We start from the raw sequence: 21,015 nt of genomic DNA, 5'->3' as shown, positions 1-21,015 counted from the left end.
GATTGCATGGAGCACTGGGTGTGGTGCAAAAACCATGAATACTGTTACGCTGAAAAGAAATAAAAACAAAACAAAACATAGAGACAGGCCCTTTATAAGGGCCTAAGGTATTCTGCTTCATGCCCTGCCTCACAGTTCCTGAACATGAATTGAGAATGAACACCTATAGCCAATTATCGAGGAGGGAGAAAGAGGAGATGCATTGCTTTGGAATTCCAGGTTCCTCCAGGAGCACATGAGCGCAGCTCATTGTTCAGTCTTAGCCCTGGCAACCTAATGACGACTGTCGTCTTCGAACCGTAAGAAGGATTTTCAGAGAGGTAAATATTTTTAACAGTGCCTTTGTTAAAAACAGGCCCATCCACTCCGGGCCCAGAGCGTCAACAGTTCTTATGTTCAGCTTTCCTAAAGCTCAGGACCGTGAAAGAACAGGTAGGACTTCAGATTCAGCTCCATAGGGCTTGACCGTTTTTGCAGGCATCAGATAAAGAAGATTTTTCCAGAACCTTGAGTTATACGATGGAGGTTTATCAGCATTCCACTTCAGAACTTGGTGGGATTTCAAAAGCTGTAGTGACTGGGGGAAGAACATGAAGTCTCTCACAGGTGTAAACTCAATTAAGATGACTTTAATTTTCCTTTCTACCAGTGCTTCATGGAGTCCGCTTTCAAGTTCGTACCTGACTTCATTAGACATGTAGCTTTTACTTAGGACAATGATCAGTCTTCGACTTTTTTCTATCAATGAGTGGATTTCGTCAACAACAGCTGAAAATGCAAGATGTGGCATAGTAATTAAAGAGAACTAAAAAGGCAGACAGGAGATGAAGGTCTGATTTTGTATTATTTAACTCTACTTCACTAATAAGTTTTTCAAGACAAACCACTTATTCTCAATTTTTATACACTGTTAAAAACAATCATCCAGGTAACAGCAATAATGAACACTTGGCGCTTACTCTGTGCCAAAACCTCTTCTAGATGTTTTATGTATATCAACTCATTACAGCATCACAATGATCCTACAAAGACAGTGTCGTTATCACCACCATTTTACCAATGAAAAAGCCGAAGTACAGAATGGTTAAGCAACTAGACCAGAATTCGATAGTCAGCCAATTCTAGAGTCAGAGTCAGGACCTAGGCGGTCTGCTTCTGGAGTCCTGTGATGCTATCTCACCTCTCGGCAGGCAGGGAGGAACACCCTGAAATCTGAATTTAAAGATAAAAATATATATATCCCACCACGATTCTGGACCAGAAGTTGGCAAACTTTCTGTAAAGGGCCAGAGAGTGACTGTTTCTGGTTTTATATTACCCATCTCTGCTATTTAGCTCAAAGGCAGCTGGCAGACCACACATGAACAGCTCTTTGCTGTGTTTTAACAAGGCTGATAGCCTGGATTTGACCCATGGGTGATCGACTGTCAACTTCTGGGCTAGATCTCTACCCCTTCTCCAATAGAGGTTTTGACCCAAGCTCTTTATAATTAAATATACATACAGTCTTTATTTTCATTTGAAAACTAAGAACAAACCTATTTTATCTATCTATCTATCTATCTATCTATTAAAAAGTAGGGGCACCTGGGTGGCTCAGTGGGTTAAAGCCTCTGCCTTTGGCTCAGGTCATGATCCCAGTGTCCTAGGATGGAGCCCTGAATTGGCCTCTCTGCTCAGCAGGGAGCCTGCTTCCCCCACTCTCTGCCTACTTGTGATCTCTGTCTGTCAAATAAATAAATGAAATCTTAAGAAAAAATAGTATGTTTTCTCCTTCTAATTGGTAGTATTTTCCCTTTCTCAGTTGTAATCTAGGAGGGGGAAAACACAGCTGTGTCTTATTTACTGCCATGTCTTCAATGCCCAGCTCAGAATTTGCCACGAGTATACGTTGGCTGACTGAGTGATGGTGGCAATAGAAATACTTATATTGCATCCTTGGTAATGCATCAGCACCCAAGGTATTCTGACACCAGATTTCAAATACTTGCTCTGGAAGACCTCAGAGAAAATACAGACATGTTACTTAATTTCTTGGCTTCGAACTGGAATTTGCTTCAATATGTGTTTTACGGTCATTTGTATTCAGATACTAATAAAAAAACTGAACTGCATAACTAAAATCCGACATGAATCACCAATCGCCCTTTATTTACCCTTTTATAACTCTCCTATCTGCTACTATAATTTTCACACCAGTGCCAACCCAATAAAGAATGAGTATTTTCTGGTAAGAATGAATGATGTTTATAGTCCAGAGGGTCATGTGTTAAGTCAGGGATCAATTCTGTTGTATAAAATATTATATTGATTTAGCTGATTATTTCTGGTTTACAGGATCGTGTTTATTCCTTTGTTTTTAAGCAAAACAGGATTGCCTTTCATAAACACTACTCAGCTTTTAAAAAGAAAATCTTCCCACTGGTTTTCTATCTGGTACTACTTTCTTACCTCCTCCAGGTACCACATCCCTTTCAAATATGCATAATTTATACCCAAAGTGTTTCTCCAACACCTCGGGCAGAATCTCCACAGCAAAGGTGTGCTCCTCTCCATTCTCGGGTCCACATTCTTTCAGGTAAGACACAAAAGCATCGTATGTTTTTCCATCTAGGAAATAAGGTTTACTCTTTTAATTACAGTGCAAATAAAATTTGAGTGAAAGTTGTGAAAAATGGGAGAGGAACCATCGTAAAGGAAAAAGATTAAACAGAGTATCCTCATGTCCAAACTTGTTAAATTGTACCCATTAAATATGTGCAGTTCCTTGTACATCAGTTAGAGCTCAATGAAGCCATTCAAAAAAAGGATACAGAAAATATTTTTTTTTGCCAGAAAACCAATTAAAAAACAAAACAAACATGTTTAAACTAGGTAACTCATAAAATTCATCAAATATTTTTTGGTTCTATGATTCTTTTTAGGCATTATTTGCTCTCTCTGATTTTTTAAGTTGTCAAAAAACAAGAAATAAATTCAATTATTATTAAAGACACACAAAAAAATAGCCTCCATGAACCTCAAATGCTAATCAAGCAACCAATTAGCAAATTGTTTTTTAAGCATGTAGATTAAGATTCTCACTGTATGACACCATAGAGTGATGGAGAGAAATACAAGATATAAATCCAGGAATTAAAGTAATTTAAAGGCAACAAAAGGCCAAGGAGCCCAGCTATGTCCTTGTTCCAGGAATGGAAAGCAAATCTCACCTCGGCTTTTTCTTATTACCTAATCCTACCAGCATCTTAATATGTCTATACTCAAAATGACCCACTGGAAAACGAAGACAGAAACAAAGCAGAGCGTTTACACTGGCAAGCAGGAAGAAACAATAGAGGTGATTTAAACACTGGGCTATCACAACACGTGCTGTGATATTTAAAAGTAAATATGGTCCTAGATGCCAATATGAAAATTTCTGGTCTATTGAAAGATTTTCATGAATAATAACACTGGCTCCTATTAAATTCCTGATAATCATAAAGCAATGTTCAGAAGGCTAATGGGACAAAGTCAAGATGAAAGTGTTACCTAAATAACAAAGACCACCGTACTAACTGGGAAACTGCAAAATTATATACATGTCCTTCTTCTACCTTCATCCAACCTATCTCAGAAGACAAAGCAAGCAAATGCAACAACTTGAAAAAGTTTACAAATAACACATTAGCAGTGCGAGGCAGTGTAACAAAACAGGCAAAATAAGCAGAATCAATGTGGTCAGAGACTAAAGAGTGATCTCTAGGGGCCCTGCTTCCTGAGAAAAGGAAATTTTGAGTCAGGTCCTAAATGACGCAATTGATGCTAACTGGGATTGGTAGAAGAAGAAGGGGAAGTGGGAGGGGAATGGTCTATCCCTGTCCCATGATAATTGATTAGATGGTACAGGGGTTGGAGTACAGCTTTACTCTTACCCATGAAAGATGAAAAATTGTTTTTCAACTATTGATTGCATTGAAATGCCCAATTTCAAGCAATTCTCTTTTTGGTTTAGCAAATCTTGTAATATATATTACAATTTATTTTAAACCCACGTAATTGAATGACTTGCTGGCTTTGATAACTGACAAAGTGAAGTGTTTAAGATAAGGTATTTAGAAACTAATAATAATTATTTTGGGTTCTGTATAAACAAAACCCTCATGTGAATGTATATTTGGGGCTTTAAGGAGTCAGGCTAGTGCTTCTCAAACTGTGTTGGGCGAATGACCATGCTTTCATTGAGTTTGACTGATTTGGGTTGTTTGGTTTCTTTCATTTCCAGTCCTTCAAAAACTAATACTGAAAACATTCTTGGATATTGCAGCAATATCAAATTGCTATGAAAGTTTTAGTTTTTGTACTTATGTCTCTATTTCTGGCTTTTTCACGACTTATCACTGTCACAGGTCATACTTGAAATAGAGCTGATGTAGAGCCCATCTGTAAATGTTTCTATGCACTGCCATGCTGGGAAGCAGGAAGTGTGAACTGAAAAAAATTATCTGTGAATTGGGTCAAACACAACAGAGAGGGGAAAAAAAAATCTTTGTTGAAGATCAGAAAGGTATTAGCGAATGCCCATTTTGAGATATGTTCAGGTCCATGCAAGTAGAAACCTGTTCAAAAAGGTACCAAAAATAGACCTCTCAGTTATAGTGTTTCTCTTCATCCCCAAAATTGCATACACATAATTAAGGTCAAAGCTTAATTAATTGGCTTTGTTAATTTGATATTATTAACTAAAAGCTGTAAATGTGAATCATGAATCTAGAAAAATCCCACAGAAACATGAGACTTCTTTTGTAACTTGTGGTCAAGATCTTTCTACTTGTGACCACAAATCTAGAAACCATAAAAGGATAAACTTGAGTACATTAAAAAAATCTTCCATAATGATAAAAATGTGTACCTGAAACTAATATAACACTGTGTCAGTTATACTTTAAGAAAAATAAAACAATCTTCCACATATTACACTAATATAAGCAAAATCAAAAGACAAACTACAATCCAAGAACAATATTTTCATTTCATAGTATAGACAATAGTTAGTTAACCTCCTTAAAACATAAATAGCTCTTAGAAATAAACAAGAGGGAAAAAAGGCCAAGTTTTTTGTCTATACTTTCTACTACCTTCATAGTGTAGATAATAGTTAACCTCCTTAAAATATAAATAGCTCTTAGAAATAAATAAGAGGAAAAAAAAACAATAGAAAAGTGGCAAAGGATATGAATGAGTACTTTGAGAATGTAAATACAAATGAGCCTTAAAAAAATGAAAAATTACACTCTTGCATAGTAAGTGAAATACAAATGAAAACTACACTGAGATATAACTTTACCTATCAGATTGGCATATAGCCAAAAGGTTGTGGGTAAGGCCATGCAGAAAAAGTAACCCCCATTCTTTGAAGGTGGTAGGAGTACTATAGAAGGGAGATCAAATTTGCTATGCCTATCCAATGAACAACTGTATCTACCCTTCAATATCACCAGCAATTCCACTTTGGGAAGTTTTTCCTTCAGTTACACTGCACACAGATGAAACGATAACTCTACAAAACTCTGGGTCACATCATTTCTGTAATAACAAAAGGTTGTGAATAACTCAAAAGGTGACCAAACAAACAGGGATACATCTTCAGATATAAAATGCTGTACGACTCTAACAGGAGGCTTTCTAAACTGTTATGGAAGGGCATCCAAGGCATAGCAAAACAAAGAAGTTCAGAAGAGTGTACATGATTGGCCAAGATTTGTTTTTAGCACAGGAGGGGAATTTGATCCCATATCCATATTTATTTAGATATATATACTATCAGTGACAGATGATGTGAGAAACAGAGACATGGGAAAGGCTAACAGGTGATTTTCTACTCTTAGACTTTCTGTGTTTTGAACTGTGTCCTACACACACACACACACACACACACACAGAGCAAGTGCAATGGATTAGACTGATTTGTTTCAATTCAGGAATTATCTTTTTTTACCTAAGTATAGTTGACACAATTCAGTAATTATCTTAAACTTGAGGACTTCTTCAAATTACCTTTAAAATAGAGAAATCAGATTGAATAATAGAGTCCTCAGATAGAAACAGCCATAGAGAAAAACACAGATATAGGAAGCTAGAACCCAGGTCATTTGGCTTCTAGTTCAGGGTTCTTAGAGATACATAAGGCTACCTACTTTGTCAGGTTAAAATAATGAACTACAATACAATTCAATTCTATTTAATGAAGTTTATTGAATGTGCACATTATATAAGGTGTCCAGATCATGTGTGAATAATGACAGTCCCTAGCCACAAGCAACTCACAGGGCATTTAGGAGGACATGACATACATATATCAAACAATTAACAATTGCTTGGCAAATAATTTTTGGCAACATACAAGTAAGCACAAAAAAAGATACGAGACAACGTTCATGATGGATGATCTGTTCAAACCAGTCTTTCCTGTGGAAAACCTCTCCCACACAGTAAGACAACAATATAATCAAAATGAAAGGAAGATTAATGTTTCTTTATTCGGTTTCTTAATGAAGCCATAAGAAAAGAAATCCCAGTATTACGATATCCATTACCTGTTAATGTTTCATCTTTTCCCATGAAATTTCTATAAAATAGGGCCAGGTCAACTCTATAAATGATGCCCATTATTACTAGGCACACGACCACCACTGAGATCAGAACAGCTATGATCATTCCTCTGGTGAAGACGTAGCCTGGGATGTCAACCATATCTTCTAGAAAGAAAAAGAAAACAGGAACAACTAGTGAAAGACAGTTTACCAGTGTCCTCCAACATCATACCACAGTTGTCAAGTTTTTACACTGAACATGAATCCAGGTGTCTTTCTGATACATTCCATTGACTTCGTCCACATGCCGGTCTTTGGTCCAGAGTACTAATTGTTCCACTCCAGTTTTTTAAAGAACAGAAGTGTGTACAAGGACATTCAGAGACCTGAACTGAAATCATTGTAATATAGCCTATCCCCACCTGGGGAAGGCGAGTCTCTAGGATGGTAAGATACCAGGGTGAAATGCAGAGGGACCCAAACCAATGTCTTAGTTAGTATATTGTAAACATAAATGGAACTACATAGTTTTTGAGAGAGCAGGTGCTGAACTGAGGTCATCTGGGCTCCCTACCTGGCTCTATCACTTAGTCTGTGTCCTAGGGAAAGTCACTGATGTCCTTAACTCTTAGTGTCTTCGCAATAGTATGAAGCCACTTCCGAGCAGCTACTGGGCCAATGGCCCTGGGTTGTATTGTATTGGTAGAGGACAGAGGGGGACGGTTCTGGAATGCTCCATCAGTCAGGCAGTGCAAAATTTTAGGAGACCACCAATGCAACCTAACAATTGTCCACCTGCCAGGTCCAGAGACTGGTTCAAGGAAGGGAGGCCTTGGTCAATCTTTGGTGAATGAATGACCACACCCAAGGGTCCCCTGTGCCCTGTGCTCTGTGCCCAGCTAAGGTAGGCTGGAGGCAATAGTAGAATCATTATCATTGGCCTCACCCTATGCTGAGCTGCAAGCTTGCCTCCCATTGTCATAGGCATGCCAGAGCTGCCCTGCCTGCCTCTCCTTCACATCAGCCACACATCTCTGCATCCAGTCTGCGTCTGCTTCCCTGTTCAGGCCTCTGGTTTCTACCTGGGTCTGCAAAATGATTGAGGACAAAAGAATAGTGTTTTCATTCTCTGCACAAAATCAATGCACAGGGGACTCCAGCAGGGGACTGAGCCCCAGGTTAGCCTAAATGCCTGTGACACAAGGTAGACCATTTTATCTCTTGGGAGCTTGCTTCCTGGGGTGTAAAAGGAGAGAGTGGCGATCTTCAAGGGGTCTCTCAGCTGCAATATTCTAAGCTTCCACAAGCTTCCACGACAAAACTTTCCCATACCTTTTTTCAACAAGACAAAGCTTATAATGTCTGTGCCTCCCTCGCTGGCCACAGAACAATTATATGAAAAGTTTAGATTTTTTTCATTAATATTCTCAATTCTCAATATTCTTGATGCATACAATTTGCCATCTGGAGTCCTGTAAAAGAGGAAATGATTCTGTGATAGGCTTTGGTCATTGCCAGCAACAATACCCACGAGAGTGGAGTTCTCATGTGAAAATACTCAAAAGCAGTGGATCTGTTGGCTCCATGGAACCTTCCTTTTCTGATGGGGACTCAGGGTGTGGGCAACCATGAACCTTGACTCCTCCGGAGAGTGTCAGGGCAAACAGAAACAGCCCTCCTGAGATCACCTAGGGAACGACACCGTGCACTGTCCAGAATGAATATGCTAGAAGGTAATGATGCTGAGTTGAAAACACAAGAAAATAGTCTCTCAACTATTTCCCCTCCTTCTCTTCTCCTAACCACTTAGCGTTCCTCCCACAGGGAGGTCTCCATGGATTGTGACAAGGCGGCAAATGGTTTGGCATAAATACAGATTCCTATCACATTTCTCCATGCGATCCTAAAGATCACTTTTATTTTGTTCAGCATTGAAAATAAACTTAAGAATGACACTATTTGGGGCCCCTGGGTGGCTCAGTCAGTTAAGTGTCTGCCTCTTGACTTCGGCTCAGGTCATGATCTCAGGGTTCTGGGATAGAGCCTTGTGTCAGGCTCTGAGCTCAGTGTGGAGCCTGCTTGAGATTCCTTCCCTTTCCGTCTGCCCTTCCCCTCCTTGCATGCTCTCTCTCTCTCTCAAATAAATAAATCTTTAAAAAAATTAAAAAAGAATGAAACTATCCTCAGATGCACCCACAGGCATGTGAGAAATACCAATTAAGCTGTTCAGGAGGTGTCAGAAAATGACTCAGACAAACACCAGCAGAAAGTTGTCTTTCTCTTCTCAAAAGATCCACGTTGTGCTGTCGTTGATCCGAGGTAACAGCTCATGATATCTGCTTCCCTGCCAATGACAACTTGGGAAAGCCCTCCCCAGGTGGCTCACTCACCTGCCATCCCCTAGCAGCAGGTGTTTCCAGTACACGGGACACGGAACCCACCTTAGCTTCAACGGTCTCAAACACAGGTTAGAACATACTTCTGTGCAGAAGTCACCAATCCAGGAATATCAACTATCTAACATCAGTGAAAGACCCCGAAAGTAAGGCACAAAAGGCCAGCGGCAGAATAAAGCTCATCACCTAACTCTCTCAAGAAAGACTACCTGGCTCCCCTAGCTTAGCTTAAGCTCCATTTCAAAAAGTTTGGTGAGTTGGTCTTCTATCCCTCCAAAGATTAGCGATAGATCACTAGAAGGGGGACTGCAGAACTCCAGTGAGGGTCCGATGCTGAGGAGAAGACACAGTGGCAAGGCGCCCATGCCATTCAGCGGGACCCATGTTTACACGTCTGCTGTCGGGTGAGGCCACACACCTGACAATGTTAGGAACTCACCAACAAGTGTCAGCAAGAATTGAGAGCTGCCGGCATGATGACAAAGAAAATTCTGAAGTGTAAAAGGCAGGAAAAAAACCTCAAGATTGCAGCCAAGGTGACAGACACCTTGGGATCACTACTCACTAAAACCTGAGTGTATCAATACATTATTAAGTAGAGTAATGACCCGAAGTCATTCAGAAACACTTAAATGACCACAGGCTGAGCATGCTTTGTTTTAATAAGAGTGACCATTCCTGCAGAGGGGTGTTGGGGGGGGGTTATGGACATTGGGTAGGGTATGTGCTATGGTGAGTGCTGTGAAGTGTGTAAACGTGGAGATTCACAGACCTGTACCCCTGGGGAAAAATATATATATATATATGTTTATAAAAAATAAAATTATTAAAAAAAATAAATAAATAAAATAACAAAAAAAAAAAAAAAGAGTGACCATTCCTTCCTGGAAGAACATAGGCAATGGTAATACTAATACACAACGATTTGAAACTGTTTGAACCAAAGCTACCTCCTAGATATTTATATCTAACAATGTCCTCTTGGTTTATTTTTTTAATTTCTTTTACCTGTTCTTATTGTGTTTCTAATTTCCGTTAATGGACTCTTGACAGCAAAATGTTACAGTAATAACTATGTTCGATGTCAATCTGCCAACAATGAATGCCACAGTGTAGGTGATCGGGACATTAGCGTTTCCTTGAGACAAAACTTACATCTGACAAGTTTGGAGTCTCTTATATGAGTACTAACTTTATCAGATGCTTAAGTAAAATCCCCATCCCCAACATATCCTGACTGACCAAAAGCTACTTTTGTAAGCTGATGTGAAACAGCCTCACCAAACTTCTTTTTCTAGCTTAGATCTTGGCATTAGATTTCTGCATAATCCATCAACCTACAGCATGCTGAAAGTATAAAATATGTAAATTATAATTAAAATGTAAACATCAGCCATATCCAATCAGCCACTCAGGATTCTGGGTTTTGTGTTTGCTTTTTGCCTTTGCAATTGCGCTACAGGTATTTGCCCAAAGGGTTCAAACATACTGATTCAAAGGGGCACCTGCACCCCAATGTTTATGCAGCAATGTCCACAATAACCAAACTATGGAAAGAGCCCAGATGCCCAGCATGCTGATGTTTTTACATCATGTATCTACAACACAATGTGATTTGTATATGTAGTGATAAATAATACATCACATATACATACCTAATTCTTGTTATGTTCTCTTCATGTACATTAGGTTCCTTTCCATTTTCTTCCCACACATTCCAATAAAAAGCATCCTTTTCATTTACCAAAGCAGAGCAGTTGAGTTCTACGTCTTTTCCTATGTGAAAGTTGACAACCAATGTTCTGATCTTAGAAACTCAGATTTCCCAAAGGTTTAAAATGAATATAATCAATATATGTTAACTTAATATATAAAGCTAATACAGTGCTACATTCCAGAAACAGAACAGCTAAGCCTTGTTTTTAAATTTTAAAAAATGATACAGATGTAGTGAAAAGAAAGACCATCTGTACCCCAATGTTCATAGCAGCAATGGCCAGCATCATCAAAGTGTGGAAAGAGCCAAGATGACCTTCAACAGATGAATAGATAAAGATGTGGCCCATATATACAATGGAATATCATGCCTCCATCAGAAAGGATGAAAACCCAACTTCTGTATCAACATGTGTGGGACTGGAGGAGATTATGCTGAGTGAAATAAGTCAAGCAGAGAGAGTCAATTATCACATGGTTTCACTTACTTGTGGAGCATAAGGAATAACATGAAGGACACTGGGAGTTGGAAAGGAGAAGTGAACTGGGGGAAATTGGAGGAGGAGATGAACCATGAGAGACTATGGACTCTGAGAAACAAACTGAGGGCTTTGGAGGGGCGGGGGCGGGGGGGTTGGGTGAGCCTGGTGGTGGGTATTATGGAGGGCACATATTGCATGGAGCACTGGGTGTGGTGCAAAAAAATGAATCCTGGAACACTGAAAAAAATAAAAAATAAATAAATTTTTAAAAAATTTATAAAGCAGAGAAATTAGTAGCAATTATAAGTCACCACCAAAATATGAATTGGTTTCTTTTCAAATGTTTATATTTAAGTCAATTATTAAAAATGAGAGTAGCCAGTGGACTTTCTTTTCAACATACAATTAATTTAGGAGGGAGTGTCAGACCAACACTCCCATGGCAATTTCTAGAAAAACAAAATGGATAAATCACATGTAAAAAAAATGAAATTAGCTAAAAATTAAAGACCTCCGCGTGCAGAGAAAACAAAGAGAAACAGAACAGCTGGAAACGCAGTCAGGAAAAAGCCCTTCTGCAGGGAGCTGAGATAGCCAGCCATCTTATTCTTGGGAGAAATTTGTTTTGGTTTGTACAGTGTGGAGGGAATCTCATAGAGAAAAGAGAGCCCAGTGGAATTTCTAATAGTCACATAGGCTTGTAGGATGCCTGCTGGGGAGGCTGCAAAAGCTGAATGGTTTCTCCTGCGGTCTCTTAAAACTTAGAAGAGAAAGTTCCCCATAGAGGAAGTGATGTACAAGAAACACAGGACTGAGGTCCCATGCCCCTCCCCCACCCCCACATAACCACACTTGGAGAAATCCCGAAGGAAGTTTTCAGACTCCTGAAAAATTATCCCAGAGGAAAGCAAGGAACTACAGGCACAAATGAGGTCAAGAGGAAATACAAATATTTGCATAAATATAAAAGACTGAGGATTACTTAAAACACGATTAATGCTGATCTATTATGAGTTTTAGCACATATGCTGGAGAGAAATATGTAACAGCATAATGGGAGATAGGAGGGACAAATGCAATGAACCGTTTGCAAGGTCCTTGCATGTTATGAAGTTATAAATGTGCTGAGATTACGTCTGTCTGTTGCAGTCAGACAAGGATACACATTGTAATCTCTAGACCTACTAAGGAAGGATAATAAAGTGTAACTAAAAAGAAAATAAAGCAGATTAAATAAAGGAAAGAAAAATACTTTATGAATCCAAAAGGAAGGGAGGAACAGCAGGAAGGAAGGACACATAAGCTAACTAAAACACAGGTAGCGAGAGGAGAGGTTGCACACCACCTCCATGGGTAGTTCATGAAACGTAAATGGATGACACACTATACAGACAGGGTTTCAAAAAAAGATCCAATGATATACTGCTTATGTGAAACACATTTAATGTGCATTTGATTTACAAAGAGATGTTAAAAGCAAAAGGATGTAAAAAAGATAGAGCCTGCCAACCTCAAACAAAAGAAAACTGGTATGTCTATTATCCGAGAAAGTAGGCACTCGGGAAAGAAGCATGATAGATGAAGAGAGAAATTTGATAATGATGAAGTATCAGTTCAACAGGCATCAATTTGCATGTGCCCATAAGGTAACCTCAGCATATACAAAGAAACGGTTGATGGACCTAAAGGATACAGCGATAAATTGACTATCGCAGTTGGAGATGTTAACATCTCTTGGTAACAGATAAAGAAAACACACAAAACTTGGTTAAAATATAGATGATCTAGGGGCGCTTGGGTGGCTCAGTGGGTTAAAGCCTCTGCCTTCGGCTCAGGTCATGATCCCAGGGCCCTGGGATCGAGCCCCCCATCGGGCTCTCTGCTCAGCGGAAAGCCTGCTTCTCCCTCTCTCTCTGCCTGCCTCTCTGCCTACTTGTGATCTCTGTCTGTTAAATAAATAAATAAATAAATAAAATCTTTTAAAAAATATATAGAGAGAGATGATTTGAACAATACCATTGGCTAACTTCACATAAGTGATATTTATGGAATGATAAAACCAAAACATGCAGAATGCCTATTTGTTTTACATGTATTTGGAACATTCATCAAGACACACCACATTCTGGTCCTGAAGCAAGTTACTACAAACTTCATAAGACTGAAATGATACAGTGTCTAATCTTGGACCAGAATGTAACTTAACTGGATATCAATATCAATATCAGCCACAACAACAAAACAACTAGAAAATCCTCCAAAGATCTGGAAAGTAAGAACCACAAATAATCAATAGAATAAAGAAGAAATCACAAGGGAAGTTGTTTTTTTTTTTAATGTTTGAACCAAATAGTAATGAAAATACAGCATATGTGTATTTCTTGGAAACAGCTCAAGTCGTGATTAGAGGGAACTTTGGAGCTTAAAATGCATGTGCTGCAAGAGAGAATAACTGAATCTGTCTCCAAAAATGAGGTGCAAATTAAGCCCAAAACGAGAAGAAAGAAATAATAGAGCTAAGTTTGGAAATAATAAAACGCAGGCAAACCACAGTTGCAAATGGCAAACTATCCAAGCGACGCTGGGCAGATCCAGTCCCACAAACGATTGTGGCAGGTGTTGGTCCTAAGATGTGAGCTTAGGAAATAGTTAACAGCAACTTGAATCCCAGCTTTGCCACTTTTTACTGGCTTAACTTTAGATAAATTACTGAACCCTTCTGGGCTTTGGTCATTTAATCCACCAGATGGGAATAATACCACTTGGAGTTGTTTGGAGGATGTAATTCAGGAATATATTTCAACCATCTTATACAAAACATGGTTTAGCATATGGGAATTTCTTCTTTACCTTCCTTCTTTCCTTTTTGGAAAGGAATTACGCACCTGGACACATTGATTTCATTAAGCCCTGTCTAGACAAATCTTAAATGTACAGTCAACTAAGTCCAATGATTCAAAGCCCATTGATTCATCAATCAAATGTTCAGACCACAGAACAAGTCTGAATCATTCCTCCAAAGCGTTCTCTCACAGTTTCATATTTAAAAGTGACCGTAAAGACTATTAGAGAAAAGCCACCGTAGGGCGACCAAAACCCTATCTAAAAACCACAATGGTTCTATCATGTTTTCAACAGACTGTTCATTTTCATCAGCCAAAAAATGGCAACATTCAAACAATGACGGGCTTTTCTTCCCTTTGTAATGTTCTTCACTATACCTGGCATGCGTGAGGCACATGCAATTGGATTGATCATGAGTCAGATTTAGCCTTGGAAGACTCAGTGATACCCCCATTCCGAAATGCAGACTATATGTATGTCAAAATATACCTAATTCCACCTTCACATAGTTCAGCTTTGGTCCAAGAAGAACAGGAATTATTTTGCTGCGATCTAAAAGTGAAAGAAGAAAAGAGGAATGTGTCAGCATTGCACTGAGCTCCTCTAAGACAAGTATTTGCAGGAGGATAATGTGACCCCATGTAACAAAGATTCTAATAGTCATCACTTTACACTTCTGTCATATTTTCAGTAACTAATGGTTGCGGCTAACAGTGTTTGTCATTTGCATTTCCATCAACTCAAAGCTAACGTAATGGGAGAAAACATCCTGAATTGGGTTTCCCTCAGCTCAAATCTGTGGTTTTGGCAACTAAAAGCCAGAGGAAGATGTTCGTCCTGGCGGACAACTCACCTGCAGGACTTAGATGTCAAGTCTCATGGAACTGCCTTTCTGCTCTGCCTTTATTCCTCCAGTCGCCCCCCACCCCCTCAACTCCTCAGACAGGTGTACTGGGGACAGGGTCTCTACTCCTTGAGGTAGGCAAAGCACTCATTCTCAGGTGTCAACCCTTCCTGCTCAGGCACTCAGGGGAGCACCCTTTCATATTTGTGTTCTGGATGCCTCCCTTGACTCAGTGCTGGCTGGCCCTGTGGGGGTGTCCACACCTCTGGGCTCAGCTCTGCTTCTATTCCTGAATGACTTCTGACCCTGACTAGAGGAACCCAATTCTGTCTGCCTCAGCCTCCTTCTGAATGCTGTCATAGAAAACTGAGGGCAGCTCGTAACTGTAGAACACTGAGAGCACACATTGAACCTGCTGTGTTGTCAAGTTCTTGTTAGTCCAATGATCAGCACTGGCAACTTTCTTCATGACTTAGACTCTACCTTTTGGTACAGCTGGTGCTTCTGGGGCATTTACAAGTAATGTACAGAGCAGTCATTACTGGTGCTCAGCAAACTCCTGGGACTTACTGGTGCTCAGCAAACACAAAGCCTGTGCACAAGGAGTGATGGGAGACTGGGGAGCTCTCCTAAACCAGCACCCTGGTTAGGAAGTGTGGTGCTACAGAATGAAGGGTAGAGAACGGATTGGTGAGTGTGTGGGTAAATCTGGAGGATGAAACTCGCAAAGTTGAAACTCCAGGCGAGTCAGGTTTGATTCTTCTGGGATTCAGACTCTCTGGGCAAGCATGGAATACCGACATGGGAGACAGGAGGACCTCGATGCCTCCAGAGAAAGAAGGAACTCTCAAGTCTTGAGAATACTGATGGACATGAGTTGACTCAAGGACAAAGGGGTGGTTTTATGGAAAATTGCTGTTGCTTATCTTTTTCTAGATCTGTCTTTTGCCGCCCCACCTTCCCCCCCAGGAATGTCAGTAGGAGCCCTGGGGGAGAGGTGGTATAAAAGGGTATCTTTAAGACGGTATGCCATCCACTAAAACTTGAAGTGTACCATTGAAAACCCAGAGCACACTGTCCTCAGCAGGTCCTCCTGCCCACCTGTCAGGGTCAACCTCTAAACTCAGCTCAGAGTCCCCTGACTCTGATCTTCCTCTGACTCTCTCTGAATCCTTAACACCTCACAGATGAATCTGGTTTCATAAGTGAGGGCACTCCTACGTGGTTTACCAACTCTCCTGCCTATAATCAAATTCCTCTTCATTTCCTATTTCCCTGCCTCCTTTACCTTGATGCTCAGTACAGTTTATTGAATATAGACACTTTGATGAATATCTGTTGGGCGAAAGCGTATCCTAAACCACAAGAGATTCCACAAATTCCTCCATGAAATAAGAGCATTGGTTCACGGGAGGCTCACATATATAAAGGTCATTTACTACCACCGACCCCGCCAAGCCAAAAAAAAAATCTTTCCAGTGCAGTAAATGATGCCCCAGTGATTTGACCCTTATATTTGAGCTAGTGATGTGGTCACAACTCCAAGTAAGTTGCCTCTGGATTCCTGTGCTACATGACAATGAAAACTCAGTTTTACAAAGATGTGTTTGTTTCTTTCTAATTCTCAAACTTCTCTTACCTCCAACTACTGTTATATTGTAGGTTTTGGTGACATGAAATAGTTTTCCATTATGAGGAATGAAATACACACAAGTGTAATATCCTTGATCTTCAAACTCTGCATTCTTCTGTAAAACTGTGTTTTTATTGTTTTCTATCTCTTGACAGTTCTGTTTTATAAAAAAGAAGAAGAAAAAGCAAGTTAAAATATTTTAAGTAAAAGCAGTATCATATAACATTGATTCAAAATTTTAAAAGGTTTTTATTAAAAAGGGGAAACAGAATGAAAGCTGGCAATTTCTGAGTCAGTGTCCCAGTGCTTTAGGATTGCTTCTGTGACAATGATGATACATAGTCCCATTACTGTTATTATCATTGTTATTAATACATGCTGGGAAACAGAATATAGGGGGGTGCTGTAGCTGCTCTTATCATTTTGTTTTAATTTCTCTCTTTTACACACAAAGGGTGGGAAGGGTAAAAAGAAAGGGACAGGGAGACGGGAGGAAGGATGGAGGTAAAGGAGGAGAGAGAGAAAGAGTGCATGTGCATTACAACAAAAAAATCCCTGCTTTTATGTAAACTTTTGTACAACTCTATTTTGTAACACTTTTAGTCTAAGTCCATATACTCAGGACTACCCGTCCTGGGGGTGGGAGCAGAATTACATGCATACCTGAGTACCTAGAAGACCACCCACCCCCTTGATGTCTTCCACCAGAAGTCAGTGGGCTGATTAGAAATTTATCAAGAATATGTGAATCCATAGGCACACACAAACATGTCTCTCCATCACAAATTTCCATACAGGTCACAAGAAGGAATGATAAAATAGCCACCTTCTTCAATCTAGCCATCAGCCACCCATAGAAGAGGTTCTGAAGCGATCTAAGATTCAGATACAGAATATGGAAACTAAACTGCTAACTTGACTATGCTATACCATTTCTGCAAACAGCAAACAAGGAGAATGTACTGCCCATAGACCTCTCTTGAAGGTACCAAAGCTGGCAGCAACTGGGGCTAGGCCCTGAGGGTGCTTAGCATGGGTTTGTGAAGGATTCACATGTGTTCTCACTTCAATAAATTGTTTCTGTGCATGTCAAACTTTTATGACCCCAAACGGTTTTTAATAAGGCACATTAAAATATCAAAGACTCTTCACTTTTATTTCCAATCATTTGTTTTCTGATTTAGCTTCCTTGCTCTCCTCCCCTCAGGCAGGCCATGATCTGTAAATAGGCTGAGAATACCAAGCCCTGTGTTTAATCATCTAGCTAGAAATATCCTCAACAGATCTATTTTCTAAATTTAAATATCCACATGTTGAGATTTCTTGAAACCTAGTACACTGAAACTCACAAATTTATATGTACTGTCAAATATTTGCACTTTTGACAGGAAATAGAGTCAAGTCAACTCAGGACTGACTCAGACATTTAGAAAACATTTGGCTAAGAGCTCTCCTTCAAAAATCTCTAGTAAACAGTGGTGAACCAAAATATGCAAACAAAGTTTTCTAGGAAGTCATCTGTAGCTTCAACTCTCTGAAGGGCTTCTGTCTGGCTCATTCTCCCATAGAATTCTTTAAAATTTCTGTAACAGAGTTACATTTGTCCGGTTTGTTCTTCTAGAGAAATAATATAATTTGTGTTGGATGTCTGCATGTATGTATGTTATATATGTAAATGAATTATATATGTGTATAAGTTTATATAAGATATATTTGTGAATGTATATATAATCTCCATAGTATTGTCTAAAAGAGCTCTTATAATTCAAGTAAAAGGTACACCAGCTGAAGAAAATAGATAATCCACAAAAGAAGTAATACTAAGGTGTAATAAATATATAAAAATGTTCAATTCATTATTAAGAAAAGAAATGGGGAAAAAACTACTAAAAATTACAGAAACTGTGCATATCAGATTTCACAGTGTGTGGTGGTGGTTGAAAAAGAGGGTTTTGAACTAGCATAGCTCCCCAGAGAGTTGTTTAATAATGTGGAGCAAAAGCCATAAATGTACTCATAGCCTTTGAGCCAATAATTCTACTTTAAGGATGAGATTGAAGAATAAAATTATACATACACCCTAAGACTTATGAGAATGATATTTATTTTAGCCTTGTAAATAATAGTGAAAAGTAGGAAACTAACAAATGCCCAATACCACGGGAATAGTTAAACACAAGTGTAAGAAACAACAGAATCCCATGTTTGGAAGGCTGTTTAAAGATGTAGGGGAATAATTACCGTATCATTTTTAATGACTAGAGGAAAAATATAAGCCATTAAAAATACCATTTTTATTTTTAAAAATATTTTATAATTACCACTTTTAAAAAATAGATGTTCTCACATACACACACACACACACACACACACACATAAAACACATACACACATCCCAAAGTCTCTGGCTCGTGGAACTCTGAGTGAGCTCTGCTCTCTTCACTGTGCATTTTTCCATCTTCCATTTTTATAAAAGGAACTCGTATGTTTAGAAAAAAAGTACATATACAATAGAATTTAAAATCTTAAATATATGTGGCAGAAGAAAATGAAAATCCATAAGCTAGCATTCTTAGAAATTTATCAAAAGAGAAGGAAAATGAAGGAGGGGCAAGGAAGAGGAAGCTGTTACCATTTACTGAACACATAACATGGGGCAGGAGCTCATCTGAGCAACCCTGTTGGGAGCACCTTGCTCAGATGGGCTGGCTGAGCTGTCGAGGGGTCAAGTAGCTTGTATGTGGACAACACAAGGATGTCCACAGCCAAGAGATTCTCATTTTGGATTTTTGTCTTTTTTTCCTCAAGTCTTAAGTTAAAATATTTTTTAAAAGATTTTATTTATTTATTTGACAGAGATCACAAGTAGACAGAGAGGCAGGCAGAGAGAGAGAGAGAGAGAGAGAGAGAGAGAAGCAGGCTCCCTGCCGAGCAGAGAGCCCGATGTGGGATTCGATCCCAGGACCCTGAGATCATGACCTGAGCCGAAGGCAGAGGCTTTAACCCACTGAGCCACCCAGGTGCCCCAAGATAAAATATTTTTTAAAGACTCATTTATTTAAGAGAGATTGAGAGGGAGACCGTGGTGGGGAGGGGCAAAGGGAGAGGAGAATCTCAAGAAGACTCTTGGTTGAGCCCAGAGCCTGACATTGGGCTCAATCTCATGTCCCTGAGATCATGACTTGAGCTGAAATCAAGAGTCATACACTTAAACCACTGAGCCACCCAGTTGCCCCTTAAGTTAAAATACTTTAAAAGGGCTACCTTATACAGTGATGTTCTGTTGGCCAGTTTTTGATAGTGTATATTTATACATTCGACGTGCAAAGATTTCTGAACTTCCACAGATTTACTAATTAGTAGTTTTTCAGCAAAACATCTGTGTTTACTTTTTCCAATGACATTTAATTTCCATTCACGTGTATTATTTCTATGAAATAAAGGTTTAAAGATATTTTATGATTAGTACAGAGACTTTGCAAATACGACCTTTTAGTGACCAATCCACCCACCTTATTTTCATATTAAGAGGCTCATTCACTGATGCCCAGACCCTGCTGTGTCCCATTTTGTTTAAGTGCAGCAAGAAATTTAACAATTGTCAGGGGACAAGGCTAAAGGGCAGTGAAAGAGAAAAACCTGAGCAGTTCTACACACACAAACACACTCACCCTATACAGAGCATATATTATGGGTGTCTGAACAGAAATGTCTAAAACTTCAATGATCTTTAGAGATGGACAAGTCCAAAGATTCTCAACTCAGAATGGGACAGTAGCAGTGGGTTGATGAGGTCCACAAACAGACTCCTGAACTTGTTTTCTGGAAGTCTGTATAAATGCACTGGGTTTTATATTTCTCTGGGTGGCTTCTTCCAATCCTCTTCTCTTACTGTTGATTAAAGCCAAGTCTGGAGTGACTGCATAGCTATATTAGCATTCTACTAAGCAAACATTAGTTTGAGTAGATTTCATTGATGTTGTTCCTTCTGATTAGAAATTAGTAATCTGGAAGATGAAACAACTTTAACACAGTTTTTAAAAAGGAGCTTCTAAACAAGGAAATGTTTGCAACCTAAAGTTTGTTGAAGCTACATATATGACATATAGATCCCCATACTAAATACAAAGACGTGTGTTAAGTTGTCCTCTGTGCCTTCTGTACCCACCACAGGCCCTTGCAGTCCCCCTCTAGGTCTACAGGAGCATGGAAGGAAGACTAGCGCTCCCTGAGCTCCAGGCATTGTACTGTGCATGTGCAATGGGGATGACGATTTCTCTTATGCTAAATAAGAAAGCTAAGCTTCACTTAAAGCTGAGTACCTGGCCCAAGTTCCCACACCAGTAAGCAGCAAGGTCAGGATGCAACACAATTCGGTTTGGCGCTGAAGGCCAGGCCTGCGCTGCCCAATACAATGTTCTCACAGTCAAGGTGGGTCTGGCCCTTCCCTTGGGTGTGCATTCATTCAAGAGTGGTCAGGGCTGGGCGAGAAGTGACGAGTGCATTGACAAGCTGTCCTAAAGGT

The 21,015-nt window shown here is 39.4% G+C and overlaps 1 protein-coding gene across 3 annotated transcripts in view; it reads right to left on the bottom strand.

The window, feature by feature from the left end:
* Window positions 1-379: 379 nt before the first annotated feature.
* The window catches only part of IL18R1 (interleukin 18 receptor 1), a 32,484-nt gene continuing 11,848 nt past the window's right edge, over window positions 380-21,015 (bottom strand). For all 3 annotated transcript variants that reach the window (XM_032840385.1, XM_032840384.1, XM_032840382.1), the window contains 8 exons: window positions 19,755-19,920; window positions 16,497-16,647; window positions 14,503-14,565; window positions 10,627-10,747; window positions 7,908-8,047; window positions 6,579-6,740; window positions 2,452-2,610; window positions 380-768 (listed from right to left, as the gene is read on the bottom strand). In XM_032840385.1, the coding sequence (XP_032696276.1) occupies window positions 413-768; window positions 2,452-2,610; window positions 6,579-6,740; window positions 7,908-8,047; window positions 10,627-10,747; window positions 14,503-14,565; window positions 16,497-16,647; window positions 19,755-19,920 (1,318 nt within the window). In that variant the 3' untranslated portion in view covers window positions 380-412. The remainder of the gene's footprint in view (window positions 769-2,451; window positions 2,611-6,578; window positions 6,741-7,907; window positions 8,048-10,626; window positions 10,748-14,502; window positions 14,566-16,496; window positions 16,648-19,754; window positions 19,921-21,015) is intronic.

This window comes from Lontra canadensis, unplaced genomic scaffold (assembly GCF_010015895.1).
Source record: "Lontra canadensis isolate GAN:19392208 unplaced genomic scaffold, GSC_riverotter_1.0 scaffold112, whole genome shotgun sequence".
NCBI lineage: Eukaryota > Metazoa > Chordata > Mammalia > Carnivora > Mustelidae > Lontra > Lontra canadensis.
Note: the sequence above shows the minus strand (reverse complement) of the source record. Positions and strands in the feature narration are given on the sequence as shown.